The sequence below is a fragment of the Dermacentor variabilis genome, chromosome 10, assembly GCF_050947875.1.
Source record: "Dermacentor variabilis isolate Ectoservices chromosome 10, ASM5094787v1, whole genome shotgun sequence".
NCBI classification, from domain to species: Eukaryota; Metazoa; Arthropoda; class Arachnida; order Ixodida; family Ixodidae; genus Dermacentor; species Dermacentor variabilis.
The window spans coordinates 64,909,939-64,931,121 of NC_134577.1; the positions used below are offsets into that span (position 1 = coordinate 64,909,939).

The 21,183-nt window shown below is 42.2% G+C and overlaps 1 protein-coding gene across 3 annotated transcripts in view; it reads right to left on the reverse strand.

Annotated features, from left to right (window-relative positions):
• LOC142560656 (KICSTOR complex protein SZT2-like) overlaps window positions 1-21,183 on the reverse strand; it is a 276,101-nt gene that overhangs the window by 85,065 nt on the left and 169,853 nt on the right. For all 3 annotated transcript variants that reach the window (XM_075672892.1, XM_075672893.1, XM_075672891.1), the window contains 8 exons: window positions 20,515-20,641; window positions 17,311-17,469; window positions 15,757-15,856; window positions 15,271-15,332; window positions 9,940-10,007; window positions 6,854-6,995; window positions 5,372-5,496; window positions 1,971-2,135 (listed from right to left, as the gene is read on the reverse strand). In XM_075672892.1, the coding sequence (XP_075529007.1) occupies window positions 1,971-2,135; window positions 5,372-5,496; window positions 6,854-6,995; window positions 9,940-10,007; window positions 15,271-15,332; window positions 15,757-15,856; window positions 17,311-17,469; window positions 20,515-20,641 (948 nt within the window). The remainder of the gene's footprint in view (window positions 1-1,970; window positions 2,136-5,371; window positions 5,497-6,853; window positions 6,996-9,939; window positions 10,008-15,270; window positions 15,333-15,756; window positions 15,857-17,310; window positions 17,470-20,514; window positions 20,642-21,183) is intronic.

The following is a 21,183-nucleotide window of genomic DNA, read 5'->3' on the forward strand; positions in this document are numbered from 1 at the left end:
GTATCTCAACAGTGCAAATTTCAGTATTTTACAGACAGCTATATCACTGGTTCTTTGTAACAAAGGCATTGGGGATCCCTCTGCAACACTGAAAAGCAACAGGGGAGAGGGGCACATATGACACATTTAAAAGGTCAATGGATGACAGAGGAAACCCTGTCCCCATTGTTAACAGGGGCGATGACACAAAGGGACAGACAATCATAATGACCATATCTTCTGGGGCACATTATGAAGCGTGCCATCAAAAGTACCTGCAACACTTACTTCAAAACACATGTGAAACAAAATATTTTACAGGGTTTTTCAATCTCTGATCTCTTCTCAATTTTGCTGTGTACAGATGCAGGCAACGCTGAGTAATTATAGTATTGGTGATAACACGTTGCAAAAATGAGTGTCCATTTACGTTAAATGACACAATGCTTTTTCAGACGACTTTCCAAGACAGAGAACAAGACCAAAAATGAGAGGGGAGAAAAAAACAAAGCTAAACATTTTAACTCAATATATTAAAAGCAAGAATTTTTAGGACCAATCTATCCAGTTAGGTTTTGTAAGGTTTAAGCCTTTATTGACAAGTCCTAGAGGCAGCATAAGAAAAAAAAGTTTTTTTTTTCTTGCTGAATTGTGGTAGTGGGTACGAAGTTTCTGGCTAAATGTCTTCAGCCAATCCTGAATGATAGGAAGCAAGCAGCATTCTTTATTGGTTTACAGGAGGAACACCGGACAAGGTGGAAGCCCAATGTGCGACTCGTTTTCTTTTGAAATCACGATCAGAGGAGACATGCAGGATCACCAGCTGCAGTGCTGCCATATAAGTGATGTACAGCATATGAAATGTACACCTATGGTTCGCATATGACGAGAGCTGTCTGTACGAATTCGAAACGAAGCCATAGGTGACTTGAAGTGAAGCCCAATTCCAGTGTTCTGCCTGTGGTTTCCCACCGGAAGAAGTTTCCAGAAATTTCTTTTTTGTTTATTACATTTATTCCCGGTGTGCTTAGCACATTTAGACAGAAAATGAACTTGGGTACTTATATGTGCCATCATTAAAAAGTTAAAAGGACACTAGAGGCAAGTGTTAAGCTAAAGTGATAGATTATTACTCAAAAATGTCTAAGGCGTCATTGTTATAGAGAACAGAGCTTTAATAAGCAAGAAATTACAGTGTAAATACAGAAAACGATTTGACATTCTATCAAGAGATTCCAGTACTAGCCTGATTATGTCGTAACACCCGATTATAACTGCATCACTAGTATTCAACCACTGATAATAAAAAGATAATTTCATTGAATTATAAGACGGAAGAAAATGCTACCAGTCCACATCTATTTCATTCTTAGAAAAAAAGATAATTGATGTTACCTTGGCACACGACACCGGCAGTCAAAAGGTCTAGTTTCTGCTCAATCCCACACTGCCTGCACTCTCACATTTTGGTAGTTTCAGCATCGCGTAGTGCAACACTGGTTTCGTTGGCTTTCTAAGCTCATACTAAATGCAAGCAGCAGAAAAAGATATGCCTATGAGATGTCTTGGCTCAGTGTTCAGCCATGCTTTTGTGGTTCATGCAAAAAAAACCATAGCACCTAGTATTGATGACTCTCAGAGCACCATTTCAATTATAGCTTACTTAAAGTTTCTGAGAAATCATAGGCTATTTGTTCACATTGACAATCGTCATTGACGGCTTCTGTACAATATTTTATCTACCCTGTGTCAAGGGTAAAGCTGCAGAAGAGGTGGCCTGAGTCAATAATTACACAATAATGATGTCGAAAATTACAAGGCCAGCGGCACAATGGAAAAAAAAGAACGGATTGACCCACCAAATCCAGTTCGAAGCTTTCAACTGCTGTCACAGTAAAAGGGGACAGGAAATGCTTTCCTCATAAAAAAGCACTTTCCTTTGTGAAAAAAAAAAAAAAATCAAGTCGAAGAATGTGTCTCTAAGCCCTCACCTTGAAATGGTTCTCTGGTTTCGGGTCAGTGTATTTGGGTGTTGGCAAGAAAGTGTGCAGGTCCTGGCGCAAGTATTCCATCAGTGCCTGCAGGTACGGCAGCAGCTGGGCCTGGACTGTGCAGTACAGCTGTGTCGTCGGCTCCTTCTGGGGCTTCTGGATGAACTGCACCGCATCGGAGGGAATACAATAAAATGCTTGACCGACTGTTGCTAACTGCTCTGAAGACTTTGGCAAATTGCACTTGAAGGAACTTGTAACTCATCGAACCCAAGAAGTGAGAGACATCTGTAGCACTAAGCACCATAACTGATGTGCCTTGCGACTTCACTTATATGAAGAACTATCAGTTCTATAACAACACATCCACCGCTGCATTACTATCTTTTCTTGGGGACATTTTAATAACCTACTTACCACCTGCTTACCACCAGTACAGTGGAAATCACAATGCCTTTCTTTGGCAGCATAACAGTGGCAGCAACACAAATCAGTGAATGTGACAGTCACTTATTAACTACAAATTGGCTAATTGACTTTGAATTACTTAGGCATATGCCCTGTAAGTGCAGAATTTAAACAGGGACAGTGTTCTCAAGGCATCTTTGATTGCTGGGAATCCTGTAACTAACAGCAGTTTCGAGATACAGTAGACTTCATTGGCCGTTGGGACCAGAAAAAAGATTCGCTTTAGTATCAGTACTTTCGCTATAGCTGTAGTTCACTGTTTTTCCCTTTCTGTAACTCCGATAAAAAATTTTCTAAGCATAGTTGGTTGATTCTCAATAAAAAGAGTGCAAACTTGCTCTTTATCGAAACACAGATTATACATCTTTGGCTATGTCTCTGTATTTCATTGTCTCAGCATCGACATTCTAAAGAAGCTTCTGCTTGTCAAGTAGAGACAGAACATTTCGTTTTGTTGAGGGCTACCGTACTTATTCAAATCTAGGCCAACAGTTTTTTTTTTTAAATAATTATATATCAAACTCTAGTGTCAGCTTAGATTGGAGGATTATAAAAAGATGTGCCAGTTTTTAATTGAAATTGATAAATATGGTGCATAGCTAGCGTCTTCTAGAAAAGTCAGTAATGAAGCTGCTACTAGCCGTGCCAGTAGCCAACTGAAACCCACGAGTGATGTTGCCATTGACCTGTGTCGTATCAGCGTGCGGCGTGGTGTTGTCGTAATGGCACCAAACAGGTGATGCCACTATAGCGCCGCTTTCAAACGAAAAGTTGTGCTAGCCACAGAGGCATCTTCAAACGTTCAAGCAGGGTGGTACTTCGGCATCAAAGAGAAAAATTGATGCGGAAACTCCTCTGGCAGTTGTCTAAGTATGCATAAGCATTTTGCAACTTGCTCGTCTCTACGCAGCCTGGTGTCATTATCAATGTTATGGAACTTTACCTGACCAGTATAAACACTTAAAAACCCTCATTGGTCGTTTGCTTATCATTTTCGCTATCGAACATGATAAGGCAGGTTTAATTAAGATAGAGTTCCTTACAGCACTCGAACTCATGGCCATTGGTGATAATCAGGATAAATTTAATTAGCCACATCTAATTAATGTATTGCTAATTAAAGGCACTCGAACCCTCTACTTTTGGTGGGAGTCTAATGCATGACCTTTGATGTTAATTAAGGTAAATTAAGGTTACTTAAGTGAAGCCATTGCAAAGCTACTGCTACATTTGTTGACAGGAGTATGCAATGCTTTATTGTTGGTTAGGACGCTTGTTTTCAGCTTGTTCTTTATTATAACCTATACCATTTTATGTGTTGTATGGGTGATTTCAATGAATGTATGCACTGTTCCCTTCACTTTACCGAGCGTTAATTGCCTCTGCTTTACGTGGGTATGAGCCATTCATTGTCTTACGTGATGGACAAATTTCTCATTGGGTAGGCATAGACATGCTTATGCACCCATTGTTGGAGAGGCAATGGAAGATGCTCTTTGCTTGTGCTGCAACGAGGATGGAATTTACCAGACCACGGCAACAATGACGACGTTAGAATTTGCTTGGCATGTTCACATTCAATAAATGCTGTTTTCATTTTGTGAGTGCCGTCCTCGCTTTTTTGTTCAGTTTACAATCAAAGTGAGCTTCTTTTTCTGGCTTCGAACTTTAGAGGGTCGGCTTAGAATCGGGGCCGTCCTAGATTCGAGTAAATATGGTATTTTCTCTTTACCTACACTGGCAACAGAAGTCTAGCTAGTATAGGAAATCGCCATTTTTTTAAATTCATGTTAGAAAGGTGTGGTTCCACCCACCTACATGAAGCCATTTTTTACAGCAAGAGTTTAGCATGAAAACTACACTTCCTAAACTGCAGTTTCGATGCTTATAGGTAGCAGACGACAAACACGCAATTGTCACAAATGTGTGCTGCGATTTTTTCTGTGATTGTCAGTGCAGTTGGTATACATATATGGCGACGACAGTGAAGGGGTTCACTGCGCGGATGGCAGTAAAGTGCTGAAGTGACCATGTGTCACAGAAGAAGGTGAGCTTAGTTTGAAATATGATAGAATTACGTTACTCACGGATGGTGTGTATATGAAAAGGCTATTTCAGACTACATGCTGTGTTACATGCATAATGAAGTTGTTTTCTTGCGCTATGCATTCGTGATGCGTTTAGGTGCAGTTTGTCTAAATTCGTTGATGAAAGGAAACTAGTACATCGGCTTTTAGTGCTCAGGCACAAGCACAAACGTAGCCAGTGGCTGCTAAGTCAGGCAATGTGCAAAGTCAGGTGCTTTTCATCTGCTAATGCAGAAGATGATGCGCAGTCTGCTCTGATTTGCTACAGTCCAGTCAGCCAAGTGCAGCACAAAATATCGTAGCCTCTGCCCTGCGTTACACTTCTCAGATAGCCTTATGATAGACTCTGTTAACACAATCCAGCATTGACACTTGTATGCAAGCACTGGATAGCCTCGTAGAGATGGTTTGCATTGCCTGAGGCTACACGACACTGTTAGTGCGCAAGATGCAGACCAAGGAAACGGAGGGACTGCTACCTTTACATCTGTAGATGCTGCCAACGTTTGACAAGTGCACCTTGATAGGAAAGCATGGTGACCAACACGATAAGAATTCAAGGTAGTTAGTAATTGCACAGATTGTCACAATTACTGAAACTGTGACTTGACACCTTGGCAAGTACAATTGTTTACTTTATCATTGTCAGGAAGTCATAATTTTTCATGTATTCCTCTTTTTATTTGCTACCTTTGTTTTGTTCAATGGCATGGCTATTCCTATAGCTCTGAATATATTAAGAAAGCTTATATTCTTTTTTCTTTTATATATCCATTTTTTTGCTATACCCACCTTCATATTCAAATTTTTACTAGAGTTACAATCACTCTTGCAACCCTTGCATACCTGGACATCGTCAATGGTGAGATTGCACGCAGGGTTTCGTGCCAAGGTGGTTGTGAGAACTTCCAAGACTGCATCATCCAGACGATTCTGCATGACTGAGACTAGGTCCTCTTTGATGGCAAAACCTGCACAGAAAATAAACTTGGGTAAGTCATTGCTCCCCACTGGCAGCTAAAGCTTGTGAGAGCACTTGCCTATCTTGCGTCCCCTGACATTCACTTTCCTCACATAACATAAATCTTGAGTCTCCCGACAGTTGGCTTCCCCACAACACAAATTTAGAGAAAGGGTTGGTGCTGTAGCTGCGGGTACACAGCAAGATGGCGCAAGTGTTTCGATGCTACTGGCACCTTTTGGTGTGGATAACTCATCAGTGTGAGAAATTTTGTTCCCTCTCTTTCGATGCAAGATATTCACATGCGTGGACGAACTGTACCCTTACTGGTGCCCTTTGTGGAACTGTCCCGCAAAAGGCTTCCTGTACAGATTCGGAGCACAGCACAGTGCAGGCCTGGGAACGCGGAACTCAGTGTCGGCTTAGATTGGAGGACTTTTAAAAACATGGCAGTTTTTAATTGCAATTTATAAATATGGTGCATAGCTAGCGCCATCTAGAAAAGTCAGTAACACGTTGGTGCTCACTCCAACGCCTTTCCATCCTCAAGACTGCACCAACGAATTACTTCGGCATCAATCAATGTCTGGCGTAGACCAACATTCACTCTATATCCTTGCGCAGTGGGTCCAACTTTTTCAATTTGTCAGCATATTTATAGAGAAGCTATCTCTTGTATGTACATTCGCTAGCTGGCATTGTATAAGAGAAGCGGTATATGCCCCTTTTTTGGTGTTTTCACCACTGTGTTCTATAGGTCCTTTGTTGCAAAGAACACTTGAGGGCCCACAAATTTGAACTAATAATGAGAAACACAATGAGGCCAGCTGAAAGACATTTCTCAATAACACTTCTGCCTTTTCAATAAAGCCCAGTGCTTGTAGTCTGCACCACTCTGGCCTTCAATGCGAAACACAAGAACACCTGAAAACTTCTTCAACTAGACTTGCCCTCAACTGACCCTTCCCTACCATTTGCAGGCTTAAATATCTTGTGAAGGTGGTTACTGATGCAGGCAACGTGCGAAGAGGACTACTACTTGTGTGCCCACAAAGTACAAGTTTCCATAACTGTGCAAACAACTTTCCCTGTGGCTTTTGTTTCCCTGGCAAATGAAACATTCAAGGATGGATACAGGTGGCATTAGTCTAAGCAATGCACCGCAGAAGAAGCTGAAAAAGTGTGCTAACTATCTCTTCACTTTCTTGGTTTACATGCTTTGAATTCAGCGCACCAGGGCGCATGTACTTTATCTGAAATATAGAGTCAAACCCACTTATAACGATTGAAGATATAATGATAGCAATAGCTGTAAAAAGTTCTTCAAAATGATCATAGTGAAAATTAACCAACCCTCGCTCTCTCACCTGGTTGGACAATTCCGTGCACATTCATGACGACACACTGCTGTGGTTTGCTGCGGCTGCCCGAGGCATGCGACGTCACACTGACCGTATCGTGAGACTGGTCCCGGTCTGAGTGACCAGAGCTCAGCCGGGGTCGGAAGTCCTGTCATCAGTAACAAAGTAAAAGGCCATGCGAACAATGCTCAGAAGGTAACTGAAAGATGTATCAAATCTGTTCCATCATCAGTTTACAAGTGCAGAACCATTAACCTTTTTCTGTCTAGGTAATTTCGTATGCAGTCACACAACTTGACCGCCTACAAAAGCTGCACCAATGAAAATTTCTAAGACAAGACTGCTATAATTAGAAAAATAAGGCTCTAATTTGCAAATGCTGACAAAGATGTGCGCACCCCTCAATTGCGTCAATTCCTGTAATGCCGCAAGAACATCACTTTGAGGGGCTTACACATGTGCGTGCACCACCTTGAGCTCTTCATAAATTCAAGCTACTTTTTGGATTGTTTCTTTCTGTCCATATTTATTTCTATTAAGCCTGGAAAACCTGCCCTATGTGCAATGCGATAGAAACAAACGTTGGTCTCGTGAAAATGTCTGAAAATAACATGACCCTAATAAGAAATAGGCAATAAATATTTGCTGACTGACTTGTGCAGCGTCTCTGTCATTTTTTCATACATTTTACCAAGGTTAACTTCACACTGAAATTATTAACTTTTTTTCAGCCGTGTACTGATAATTTATGCCTGAATGGGTTTACCTAAAGCTTCACAGCCTGTCCAATATGCACAGGTTCATTAAGCAGTGCAGTGACGCGTGAACTAGAGATGTCATCACAAGGTCAGTGTTACTATATAATCTCAGTCACACTCCACTATATTACAGTGCATTCACTCATATTAGGAATGCGCGAGTATAAAATTTTCAATTTCGAACCTAATTACAATAATGAAAAATTAAGTGCAAATTGAATAGAATAATTTTCAGATATTTTTCTAATATGAATACAGCAAACACTCGATGATTCGAAACCTCTTAATTCGTAATTGATGGATAATTCAAACTGCTCCATTTGTCAGGGCAAAGACCTGTGCATTTGAATTCAGAAAAACTCCAGTGAATTCGGAATGCATCACTCTTTCTTTCTGCCCATCTTTCCTTGCCATTTTTATGGCACATGAGCATAATGTGACATGCCGTAAAAATGACGAGGAAAGATGCACAGAAAGCCAAGAGTGAACCAGAGCAAGTATAGCAGCGTGTGCCCTCCTTTCCCATCTGGCTTAAAAGGAGCAGGAAGAAGCCCTCGGAGCCCAGTTGATCATATCACTGAACAAACACTACACCCCCTTCCTAGCGAGCACGTGATCACATCATCTCCAACATTGGGCAAGCGAGAGTACGTGCCTAAAGTCGCCATCCTTCTGGGCCCACCCTCACATGTTTTCCCTCGCACCCACAACAAACACTGCGTGAGGTGCAACCTTATCGCATTTAGACTTTATACAGAACCTAGGCTTCTTCCAGCACATGTCGCATGCTGATGGAGGACAGATAACAGTTTTTCAATGCGAGCCCAGTGACGGTTTTGGTTTTGTGCGCTGTACCAGATTACTGATCTGGTGCTATACTTAAAGGGGCTCTCCTCAGTTTGCAGTCCATTTTAGTCTAATAACTTTCCAGTGCCCTCTGAGTTTGAGTTAACGAGATTCTACCATACTGTTTATTTTGCAAAAGTGCAACCGTTTTCATCAACCTAACGTAAGAAAAAGATGAGCAAGTTAATTGAACAGCAAGTAGTGCACAGGAAAATTATGCTTTATGGTCGACGAAACTCTCAACTACAAGTACAACAAACACTTTTGCTTGACAGTAGCACAAATGCAGTTAATGTTGCCATGAAGGAAGGATAGCTGCTTGACATGTTCAGGGGTCAGCTACTGACCCTCCTGCATGTCACAATTCCTTCAGACACCGAAAAGAGGTGCTCAATTTGCTCAGTGGACACAATAGTGTCTGGTATCAGCAGCTATCGCTTCGCAAGTCACATCAACAGTGGACACCACACTTACACCCCAACTCCCACGGATCTTCTTTTTGACCCAATGCAGATATCTTTCGACCTGTCCTTATGGCAGTGAGAGCTACTGCAACAAGCAAGAGAAAATTTGGAGGATGCTTAAGCTTCGCCTTTAAGAGTGGAACACGATAGCATTCAAAGATCCCTAACTGCTTCTCATGCTTCCCGGCAACTGCAGCATGTGTAGCCGTAATGTTCGCCAGGAATTGTTTGCAGCGAACGCTATGCACGAAGGCAGGCTTTCTGGTTGAAATGCAGCCTCTTGCATGGAGGCGAGCGCCATCTGGAAGTGTTTCAAAGAAGCGGGCACGCCGCTCTGTGGACTCTGAGATATTTACACGCCGGCGTGAGCAAATGGCGGACGCCGTCTCCAGTCTGTGCATTGTAGAAATGCTGGAAAAGAGGTTTGTTTGAGTTTTCGCGTAACAGAATTATGTTTTCCCGTATAGTCAAATTACAATCCGAAAGCTATCATGTATGCAGGGTGTGTGTAAGTCGTAGTTTACGATTTTTCCACGTGTTTTAGCTTGGGAAATTCAATTAGTTCAATGAAGTCCTTGCGTCACATGAACAGCCTGGCTATGTGTGGTTTGAAAATCACTTTGACGAAACGATGTCCAACGCGAGATGCAGATGCGGGATGCCACCGCCGATGCCGGATTTTCTGTGACACGGGCTCCTTATTGCTATCGCATTAAGATTGCTGCTGGTTGGCCCATTGGCTTATCAAAGTCTTTCCACAGTGCTGACGTGGAAGAAGCCCCATCAGTAGTTTTCGTTGTTGAGGATATACCTGGGTTCCTTGGTGTTGAAATTTTCCTTGATTCTTCTAAAGCTAAAAATTAAATTAAATTCTGGGGAAATTCGTTTCTTTTTATAGATTACTGGAACATAAAGAATTCTCCATTATCTTTCAATCTATCAAAGTGTCACTAGGAAAAGCAGAAAAAGTTAATCAGCATTTAAGGCAAATTGTAGCTAAAATAAATCCACAACTGAGACTTACAAATTCCTCGTCCTGATCGCAGGCTGCTTTCTTCTGTACCAAGCTGACCAGTGAGGAGCTCCTTGAACCTGTGAGATTGGGAACACAATGATGTTAATTAAACAAAAGGGTGAACAGAGTGAATTCTCAATACAACTGTTAAGATGGAATGACATGCTGGATACCACAGAATTTCTACTTCCAAGAATGTGCTGTTGTGCAAGCTCGTAACATATTGAGAAATGATGGCAAATGTTGAACCCTTTGAGCGTCAAATTTGTTTCAACCCCCCCGTCGAATTTTTTTTTGTTGCAGATTTAAAATGTTCAGACTGACCTACTTCAAAAAACATTTACCGCTATTTTTTTAGAGTGACCATAAAGTGACAAAAAAATATTTTCCGTAGGTAGACATGCATTGTTTATTCACGAATACAGATGGGCTTCCACAAATACTTTAAATAAGAATAAAAAAATGTAGATACACTAAAACAGATATATTACGATTCGGCATTTGGGTAGTAGTACGAATTGGAGGAATCGCTGCTCGACTCTCTTGCAGCAGAGCAACCAATGCACACGACCTGTGTATGTGAGCGCACGCAAGCAGACTCGATGGTTGTGCGCCTGTCACAAAACCCAAACGAGTCATAAATTTGCAGTAATCCTTCATTTCATTGCCAACGAGGGGCAATCAGTTTTTTGCGAGCCATGTCTTAAGAAAAGAAACACAGAGTGGCAGCATTGTTTGTATATGGCGACATCACTTGTAATATACCAGCACTGGCCTGCGAAAAAATGTAATCACATCCCTGTGAGCAACAGACGAGCAAGCATCCAGCGATGAACCTTTGAGAGATTAGAAACCAGACAGACATCAGTTTTTACGACCACAGCGAACAGAAACAGCCTGCGCGACAAAACTGAAAATAACCGCTGCGCACCCTCACACGCGGGGATGCGCGAGTGGTCACTGAAGTGCCAGCATAAATAAGCTGTGGAACGAAAACTAAGAGACTTAGAAGAAACAAAAAAATTCCTTGTATTCGCATAGGGTGACAGTACTTGCTAGGCAACAAAGAGTTGAAAAATTGGCGCATTTTTCAAACATACAGTTGGTGCTGTAAATATACGGAATCGAGCATTTGGGACTTGTTAACAGCACATATATTTATGGCATTGACTTTCAAACCGTTAAAAGGCACGAGTCCTGAAAAGGCTGAATATCTGTGCAGTTTACATACGAAGCCAGTAAGTGAGTGGAGCACTCGTGTTGGTCATGCACATAGGTCATAGACCTTTTAGGAAAGTGTCAAGCTGGCTTTCATTACAATGCAGAAATGCCCAATGTATGGCTGCCAGCACCCTCTTAAAACATTGATTACTCTGCAGTTGGTGCGCTGTTAATGCTTTCATGAGTTAAATATGATGCGTAGGAATGTAAAAAAGCAAATGGAACACACTAGCCTCAGATTAATCAGCACTTGTGCTGTCTGTGAGTCACCATATTTTGAGGAATGTGTGGTACAGGAAAGTTAGTTTGGCACTTTTTCAAAAGTTTCAGTATGGCCTGTGTGCCCACAGTTTGCACAAATTCAGCTTTCTCCTAAATTCGGTGCTCTGAAACTCTTGGCACCAATACCACAGCAGTACTGCATTGAAAGATCCCCAGTACACTGAATACCTAATCTGGATTGCACGAATAGGACATCATATTTACTTGACCGTAACAGACCCTCATGCATAAAATGTATCTGATTTTCACAGTCATAGGAAACGAGAAGGTCTTCATTGTAACATGCAACTTAAGATGTGAATGTGAAAATTCATTTTTTATGCTTGCACGAATCATGCCCAAGCATGGTGCATCTCTGCATGGTGCATCTGAGTGAAGTGTTTTATGAAACCAACAGGTTCTGGTCGAGCAATAAAAGAAATAAACATGTGGTGCATATGTGTCTGAACTTGTCTACAAGTAAAAACTCATATACAGCCAACAACCATTCTTCCGGATGCCTGATTTTTTTCACACATGTCCAATAATTCGGATGCCTTCACGGCATTGCCATGTACCCTATAGAGTACGTATGAAATTCTGGATGCAAAAAACCTTTGCTGTCTGATTTTCCGGACTTTTTGCCATGACCACAGGTCTGAAATCGCACTAATTGTATCCACCACCGCTGCCATTTTGATTAACTCACCTCCCCTAGCCAATGCTCTCACACGCAGATCTGCTGGCAGCCGTAGCCACTACCACGGCAATGCTAAGCCTAGCTACTTTGATGTTTGCTATCAAGCTCCTTTCTGTTCAGTGCCGTGTTTTCCATTGAACCAAATCGCCGCTGTTAGCAATCACGCCGCGATGTATAATGCCGGTTCCCGAAAGTCAGCTTCTCCTCAATACAGGAGTGTTACGCAGTGAATAATACACGAATTATTGCGGCGAAGCATGCCAAAAGTGGGAAGGGGCAATTGTCACAGGACACGGTATGTGTTCCTTAATTATATATGCATGCACCCACTGTCGCCTATCACAGGACGAGCACAGATATACCTATTAAGTGTAATGGCATATCTCAGAGCATATCTCATCTGTAGAGCTATTTCGGACTTCCCTGTGGCGATTTGAGCCCTAGGGGGCAGTAATAGGCATGCCTTCGTTTCTTCGGACTGCCCAATTTTTCGGACATCGTGGCCCCTAAGCAGTTAGAAAAATCAGATGTTCGCTGTATTCACAAATGCTTCCTTATGCAAGTGGCATTCGTAACTGGCTGCTGTTGCAGCACTCTCATTACTGTTGTCATTATTGGTACGTGCCTGAAAGCCGGCTAAAGGAAACACATTTGTACCAGATAAATTTTTTATGAATATGAGCCAATTCCTACGCCGCACATTGGGCATTTAAATCCACATATCTGCTGCAGGACCTACCATGAGTGGGTTGCCCTAACAGGCATACTGCACCACAGAGTGATTAATGACTGCTCTTGTTCACCACATGAATAACAACCACTTGTGGTGCATTTACACAGAAAATGATACAGTCATATCAGCGAGGCATATTGTTTCCTTTAGCATGCTGTCTTTGGTGAGTAGTAATAGCTGCAGAAGTAGTCACAGCGGTAGGTAGGCACAGCAGTGACGCATGCGAGAGCTTTCTTTGCTTATAATCATGCTGCACCTATGCTTGATTGACATGGGGATAGCACATGGCGAAGGCGCCGCATGGACAGTGTGTGAAGTGTCATTCCATGTGTATAAATGCTCACAGAAAACACTTCGTGTGGGGCAGGGTTGACGTCCTGACTATTAAAGTGTGTGGCTACTGGAAACTTGTAGAAGAAAATAACTGTGCAACAAGTAATGGAGGCCTGTTAGGCGTAATATTAAAAGAGAAAATGGCAGCCATACGATTTGGGAAGCGCAAGATTGTTACCTTACAAATGACAAAGTTGTTACAGTCTACATGAAAGCACTCATTTGAGTATATTTGGCTGTTATCTGCTGAGCCACTGCAAGATCCGAAATTCGATGACACTATAGCTTGTACCAGACCACTTCCATAGCATCATTGCTGCGATGAGTGCTTCCTTGCATTACTCAGAGAGGCTGATTGGCGCCTGCAGAAATGCCTTGCACACGCGTAAAACGGAATGAGGCAACCCAGCCAGAACCCAATGCCAATGACTTCTACAAGTGACTCCTTTCCTGAAGAGAAGGAATGCAACATCGGGCGACTTCACCACCCACTCTGCTTTGTTATGCACAAAGTAGGACCAGCCAGCCTGCAGTGCCCGGGCTTTCAAGGCCGAACGTGCCCACTGTTAGCAGCAAGAGATGCTACCAGTCGACCCAGTCAATCTGGTAGTCTCTGACAGCTATTTGCCAGCTGTACCTGGTGTTTCCTTTTCACTGCACCAAGTCTTTAATAATTGCCTGTGGGAGACAGCACAATTCCAACCTTCGAGCTAAATTACTTGATAAGGCGGCCATTACTTCTACAATAAAGTGAAATTCACAATCAGATAATTAATAAAAATTCAATAATTAAGTTTCTAACTAATTAACTTATGGCACATATTGCAAATTTATAAATTGTAGCTGGGGAGTTCGCAAGGTTTCTCTTCTTGAAATGAATTCTCAGAACCAAACCAGTTCTCCCTGGCCCCTGTCAAGTGAAAATGCTGCCAGGCTTTCAGTTTCTTATTCCGGTATAAGCAAATCTTGTAAGCTGTCGCATATTACCATTCACAGCGATCCCTTTCAACTCACTGCAATGATCCTCTTCACCTATCTGTTTCACAACGCATGCAGTGTAGTACCGTTGGAAGCGTACCACACTCTTTTAAAAGACAATAACCCTGCCGCCATTCATTGCTGCAGGTGGTGTAAACTGAGTGCCACCTTTCACTCTGGTGAAAGCATCATATTCTGGCATAGCCAACTAGCTATATATTGGTTTGGTTTCTCATTGCTGTCTTAAATCGATAATGCATGTCTCGGATCACTCTGGCCTCACGAGCTCGACGCACATCGGCATCTCATGCAACAGCAATTCTTGCCTAGTGGGCCTGTCAGAACTTCCAGCCACAATCCTCAGCTCGAAAACTCTGCTCAACGAGGCCAAATTTGATGAGCGCAAACTTTAGTTCGCCAAAACTACAAAAACAACACCATGCATCTCGAGCCGCTTAGGACCCACCAGATCGGCACATGCCGACGTCTTGTGCTGCAACTATTCATGCAATGCTTCGCATTACGTAGACGTCAACTACAGTTGAGTCTGCTGAATTTTTTAGCGACTTCAGATGATAAGTTTTTCTGGTTAGTACATTTTTCCCCCATTTTTTACCAAAGTGTATGAACAAGGTTCTGCTGTATCAAAGACCATTCCACAGCACAACCAACTTGTAATGTTTAGGAACAAAAAATAACTCAACTTTTGTGCATTCGACATGGCCTTTCAAAAGCACATCAGTAAGTTACTACTTTCCAGAATCTCTGGAAACTGTCCAAGACATGCAGAGATCTCGGTTATAAAGCTTTAGATAGGAATATTTCATATTTCGAATTATTGATACATCAAACTATTTTGCAGTTCCCCTCGAGTTCTATATATCCGGGATCGACTGTAATTGTCCGATTTTCTTATTCACAGCCTGCAGCTCCTAAGCAGACGATATGCGCACCTTGCGGCGGGCAGAAACTACTGTTGTAATGGTGAACATATTTTAGCTGGTAAGGCTAAACTCCTACACCATAGAGTTTAGTAGTCACTCCATCTTGGCTATGCATTTCACCAGGTCATTCCCACAAGTTGAGCGCGCTAAAGAAGTGCATGTCGGCATACCTGAAAATGACACATCATCTTCAGCACGGCCATGCCGTCCATGACAGGGCATTTCGTGAAGCCTGTAAAAAGGCAAAAACAAATAGAAAATAAAATTCACAGCCTGCGCTTGCACGAATAAGGATGGATGATAAACATGACAAAAATGCAAATCCATAATAAGCTTGTGGTTTGCAAGTACTCATGTGAGCAGGTAAGACTGTTAAATGACAAATGCAAATGGAAACTGCTTACACAGTGTAGAAAAACCAACATCAACAATTTCAACACAAAATTCGATTGGTGAAGAGCAATTTACTTGTTTCTCATATCGACTACATCTTGTATTACTTGTGTAATGCCCGCCCGCGTGTAAGGCCCAAAAACCTACTTTGGAGCACGAAAATTTGGGCGGATAAGCTTCACTATGCATCACATGCACACATGCATGCTGGTTAATTTCCACAAGCCGCTACTAGATGGCCCTAGTTACCATCCTTTTCTTACCGCAGGTAGAAGACGGAGCCAGAGTTCTCCTGATAGACAAACATGTTCTTGCGGTTGTTCACCGAAAAGCTAGTCAGCACAGCTCTCAGGGATTGCAAACCTGGCAGAAGCAGAGAGCAAATTCATGGAATACAATGTTCACAGTAAAAAAAACACACAATTACATGAATAACGTTTTTCTTTCACCAATTGATTGCAATGGATGAATGTGGCGCAAGAAGCATGCAAAAATTTCCTACAGTTTGTTTGCATTGGAAGCCTGTATTTAATTAAAAAGACTTGTTTTTGTAGAAATTGCTTTTAATTCAAAAGCATTATACGCCCCATTACGTGAAAATCCAGCGGTGGCGGTGGCACCACTCAGTGATGGTACCAAGAATGGCCGAAGGCGCAAAGAGTAAAAACACGTCAAAAATGCTCGGAATGACGTCAAATTTCTCTCTCTCAGCAAAGTAAATAAATGGCTTTGAAAAGAAAATTTGGAAAATTTCGTTCTGGGTGGGAATCGAACCCAGGCCTCCAGAGCGCAAGACGAGCATGCTTCTTCAACGCCATGGCGACTCCATGATTCCGGTTGACTAAAGGTGTGCCTAGCGCATGTGTCCTTCGAGCTATGAACTTCAGGTGTTGCACTGTGATCGGTTGGCCTATTCGACAAGGGAACAGCCAGGCCGCAGCTCCCACGGTCATGAAACACAGCGCGGTTCCCAAAGAAAAGCTTCGCTTTTAAAACAGATGGCTACTGTTCCAATTTTGAATTTCGCGCCGAAACCCCAGGGCTGGTACGTCAGCGTGACGTCACAGATTGTAAAGTATTTCTTCACATTTTGCCTGTTTTAATTAGGTAAAAGTTTTTGAAACTTCCCACGTTCAGTCCTTGGCTATTTTAGAATGCAATTTAGTTTATTTTTACAGATAAAAATTTAACTAGGCTTAAATAGGTGCCGTCAGAATCCATGACCACACGGAACGCTGGTGTGGGGATTCCAAGAGGATGTTGCCACCTGACTTTTGTTCTTGCATCTCTTCTAGCTTACCAAGCTTCCTCTCACGGTAAGAGTACCTTTTTCTGTATTGTGGAAAGAGTAACTGACCAACACAGCTCAAATAATTTTTCTCTTTAGTGTCCGTTTAACGAAAACTGCAGTCATGCATCGACTACTCGATGTGACATACGTGCCAATTGTCTCAGAGAATTACTTGGCGTTGCCTTGAGAGAGGTACAGATGTGGTTGTAGCCTAATGGTTAGAGAACCGGGCTGTTGCATTGGGAGACCAAGGCTTAATTGTACCATCAGACACTTAACACGTTTATTTTATTGTCCAAGCTTCACCTTTTTAAAGAAGATGTCACACTAGCGCATGTCCCGTGAGACTTGCTGTACCCTCGAACATGCTTTCATCACAGACTAAAGCTGCAACTGAATGGAAGCAAGCGGCTTCCTGAATAGTAATGGAGCGAGAGAGAAAAAAATTAAATAACAGATGCAATGAACCGGGCCTCATGGCATGTTTCAACTATTAGCAACACACGTGTGACAAAATGTGACACACCTCGAGAAATGCCACTGCGTCCGCCCCCAGCTCCCGTGTTGAGCCGGGGGTGGAGGCTGAAGTGGGTGGACCACACTATACTGCAGTCAAAGGCCCCTGGCTTGAACTTCAGCGTTGCCTCCAGGTAATCGCCGTGGCCCTCTCCAGAACCGTCATTGTCTTTAGGAGAAAAGAACAAGCAAGATCCTTGTTGATGGATCAATTATTTCACAAGTTATGAAGACGTAAAAGCCCAAATTTAAGCACACTGGAGAGATTAAAGAAACACTAAATGCAAACATCAAGTCAAGTTAAAGTGACAGATCAGAGCTCGACAATCTATAAGGCATCAATATTATCGCAAACAGAGCCTTAGTAATCGAGAAATTCAGGTAAATGCAGGACACGATTAGAGACTCCTCTGAGACATTCAAGTACTTGCCCTATGACGAAAGCACTTCTCATTTAAATTCTTTCACAGTACCCAGCCACCCCTTATAAAACCATCGTCGTATTGCATTATAGCACAAAAGAAAATGCTACTTGACCACTTCTATTTCATTTCTAGAAAAAAGAACTCATTGACATTACGTTTGACAATGACGGACGCGGTAAAAACATTTTGTTTTTGCCTGACTTTACGCCACCCATGCTTTCGCGTTTCAGTAGTTTCGTTATCACCTAGTGTTGCACTGGTTTTGCTGGTTCATGAAACTAGCACAAACTGCAAGCAGTAGAGAATTCCATGATCATGTGATGTCACGGGATGCCTGAATGGTTTGCGCCACTTGACCAAAAGCAGCTGCAGAGGCGAATTCGCTGCTTTGTTTTGGCTCGGTTTGTCCATGGCCGCGCATTTGCACTTTGTGCCGAAGACTGTAGCGCCATCTGTTTGGCGATGTTTTACTCACCGATGACTGCAAAGGGTGGTGATGGCACATGCAACGTCACCACTCCCCGGTTGGATGGCGGGAGATTTGGATTGCAATAAAGGTATTTGGACCCTTCAGATATAATTTTCTTGTAAACTAAGTCTTTCCTTGGCAGGAAACAAGCGATGTGAAGCTCTGGAATGGTACCTTAACAGTCCACATTGACTTAGTATTTCCATTTAGTGTCCCTTTAAGAAAGGGAAATCAGAGCATGAGTAGATGCTCGAACCCTCACGGTGTACGTTTTCAAAATTTTCCTCAGGTTTTCTCCTTAAGACTAGATGAACATCAAAAGTGCTGGTCAGACATTTCTCAATTTGAGGTATTGTGAGAAACAAATGTTGCACACCCAAACTTACTACACCCTATGTTATTGTCAAAAAATAAATTACATTAACAAAATGATTGTGCTCGTGACGCCCCCCACTCATTATTTTTCTTTCTACTAAAATTACAAACGTGCACTGTACCTTTGACCTTGCTTTCATGGTACAGACACTCCAAGTTAGGTACTATATTACTGACAACCACTTAAGCAGCTGAAAGATTCCTACTTAATACTATCAACTTGCACGTCCTCGCATCAACTTGCATGTTGTTAGAAGTACTTCTTTCACTTACTCCGATCTCTCCGCGAATGTAAAATATGGTAGTCTTTAGTTAATTAAACTCCAGTTAATTCTACATTTCTGTTAATTTGACCCTGGCTGAATGTTCTGGCTGGCACCCATACATTACTGTGGGTCAAACGTTTAGTTATTTGAATCCTGAAATTGGCCCTCGCCAAATAATTCAGACTTGACTGGTCAGCGTGAATGTGCCTTATCTCAATGGGGACGCCAATGGCCATAGCGGTGCCGTCTTGGTGGTGCTAAAGAAAAGTGAATGCATGAAGTACCCATAACCTCCCCCTGAAAATAACTATTTTTGGCCGGCACTATGAGGATTTTCTAGTGACAACAAACAGCTTACAATAAATCATTATCATATTTTCGCAATTCTGTGCGTCTTCTTTTCCCTAGAAAATTGGTCGAAAAATTACCTGCATGGTGCAAGTGGATACGAAACTAAAAAAAGATGCATTCACATCAGCTTACTCTCAGAGCAAGCGTCATCATTACTGTCATCTTAAAATGGCAACAGAATAAGTTCTCGCACAGGATGACAAAGGCTTTGCACCGTTTTCAGTCTTTTAATACAAAAGCTAATTCAAAAGATAGGTTATTTTACGTGCTAAGCCAGCGGCCACAAAGTTGCATCACATTGTTTCAGTGTTGCTGAAAAGTGCATACCTTGCAAGGTGACCTAGTGAAGTGCCTAGTCTAGGCGTGGAAAAACAATTCCATTTGCAATTGTGGCAGAGGCATTCAACAAATGAGGAACATAAAACATGCAGCGGCCCATAAGGAAGGCATGTGACATGTTAAGGTCCATAGACAGCGACAGAGTGTTGTCTAAGGGCGACGACGACGGACATTAAGTTAACTAAATTTTCATTCTGTAAAGATAACTATTGCTCGTTTAATCTTTTTCTGACTGCCAGATTTGGAGGCATGCTAAAGATGTGGTAAGCAATAGATACCTAATTTGTTGAGGAGCTGTATTGTCATTTTTACATCAGTTTTCTACTTTGAACCCACAGAAAGTGGACATGTGTCAGATTCGGGAGCATTTTAGAATCAGATATACACTGGCAAATTAAGTAGCAGTGTGTTTAGTATTTTTTCTGCCTCTTTTTAATTTAACACAATAGACAATTAAATTTAGTTGGTCCCGTGAAGTTCGATTAGCGGTGGTCTACTGTATGCTGTTGCAGGACCTCTAGCAGTCTTTGCCTTCCCTGCCTTTTTCCCTTGTTACGAAGACACACCAAAACTCTACATTTGTCATGCAGTCTTGATTCCATGAATAACATTTCAGACTGAAGCAGTATCCTTTCGTTTTCATAATCGTGGTCACAAGTAACTTGTTTGTACTTCTATGGTACAGTATCAAACTTAAAGTAACGATCTTATTATTCTTAAAAATTTATTACACTACATGTATGTGAGTACGCACAGTAAGCATACTCTTTCATGCAATCAGCTTCACAACACTGTTAAACTGGATAATTTATGAGGCGTAGTTGCAGTCACTAAGTTCAAAAGCGCTACCCGAGGCTTGCCAACCCCACCAGCAACCACTTGCTCTTAATACAGACGTCTGCTACACTCAGCTTCCAGAAACTCGTCCTGCACATATCTGACAGAATAACTCGCACCAGTGTGTCTATGAGGTGATAATGGGCACGTACCATACACTGATGCCGTGCTATTGTTGGGCTCAATCTCAGACTCTCGGTTCCAGATATCCTCAGATGCTTCCGGCACAAGCAGCCGATTGCACATGTGTGTGTTGTTGAGATGTTGAAGGAGCAGGATCTGTTGCAAACAAACAAGTGGTCACACGTGTCATGGGCGCCTACAACGGGGGGGGGGGGGGGGGGGGGGTGAGGTGCGATGCCAAGGCCCCCTCCTCCGCCTTCCACACACGCACTTAAGGTGCCATCAGCAGAGCTTTGTCACCCATATCACTTGATATTTTTTTTTACTTTTCTCGACCTTCTCACTTAAAATTTTATTGTGGCTAACAGCTTACTGCATCATTGTTGGCGGGAACGGCCTTTAATTCATACTTTTGCTTTATTTCTGCAAATCCTGACAATAGGAAGACATGCGCATTAGAAGCACTAGCGGCGGTTGCCTCATCCATATTTTCTCACTTCCTCTTTGTTTTAGATTTCCACTGTAAACATCGTGCGCATATACAATATATCTAAATGTACACACAGGACAAAGTTTATTATATTTTCGAAAGAGATGGGGTAGCCAATTAAGAATTATTTTTAAAGGTATAGATAGCCTATGCCTAGAGAATTAATATGTTGCTGTATGTTCACCATGCTTCAAATTTCTTTGTGTGC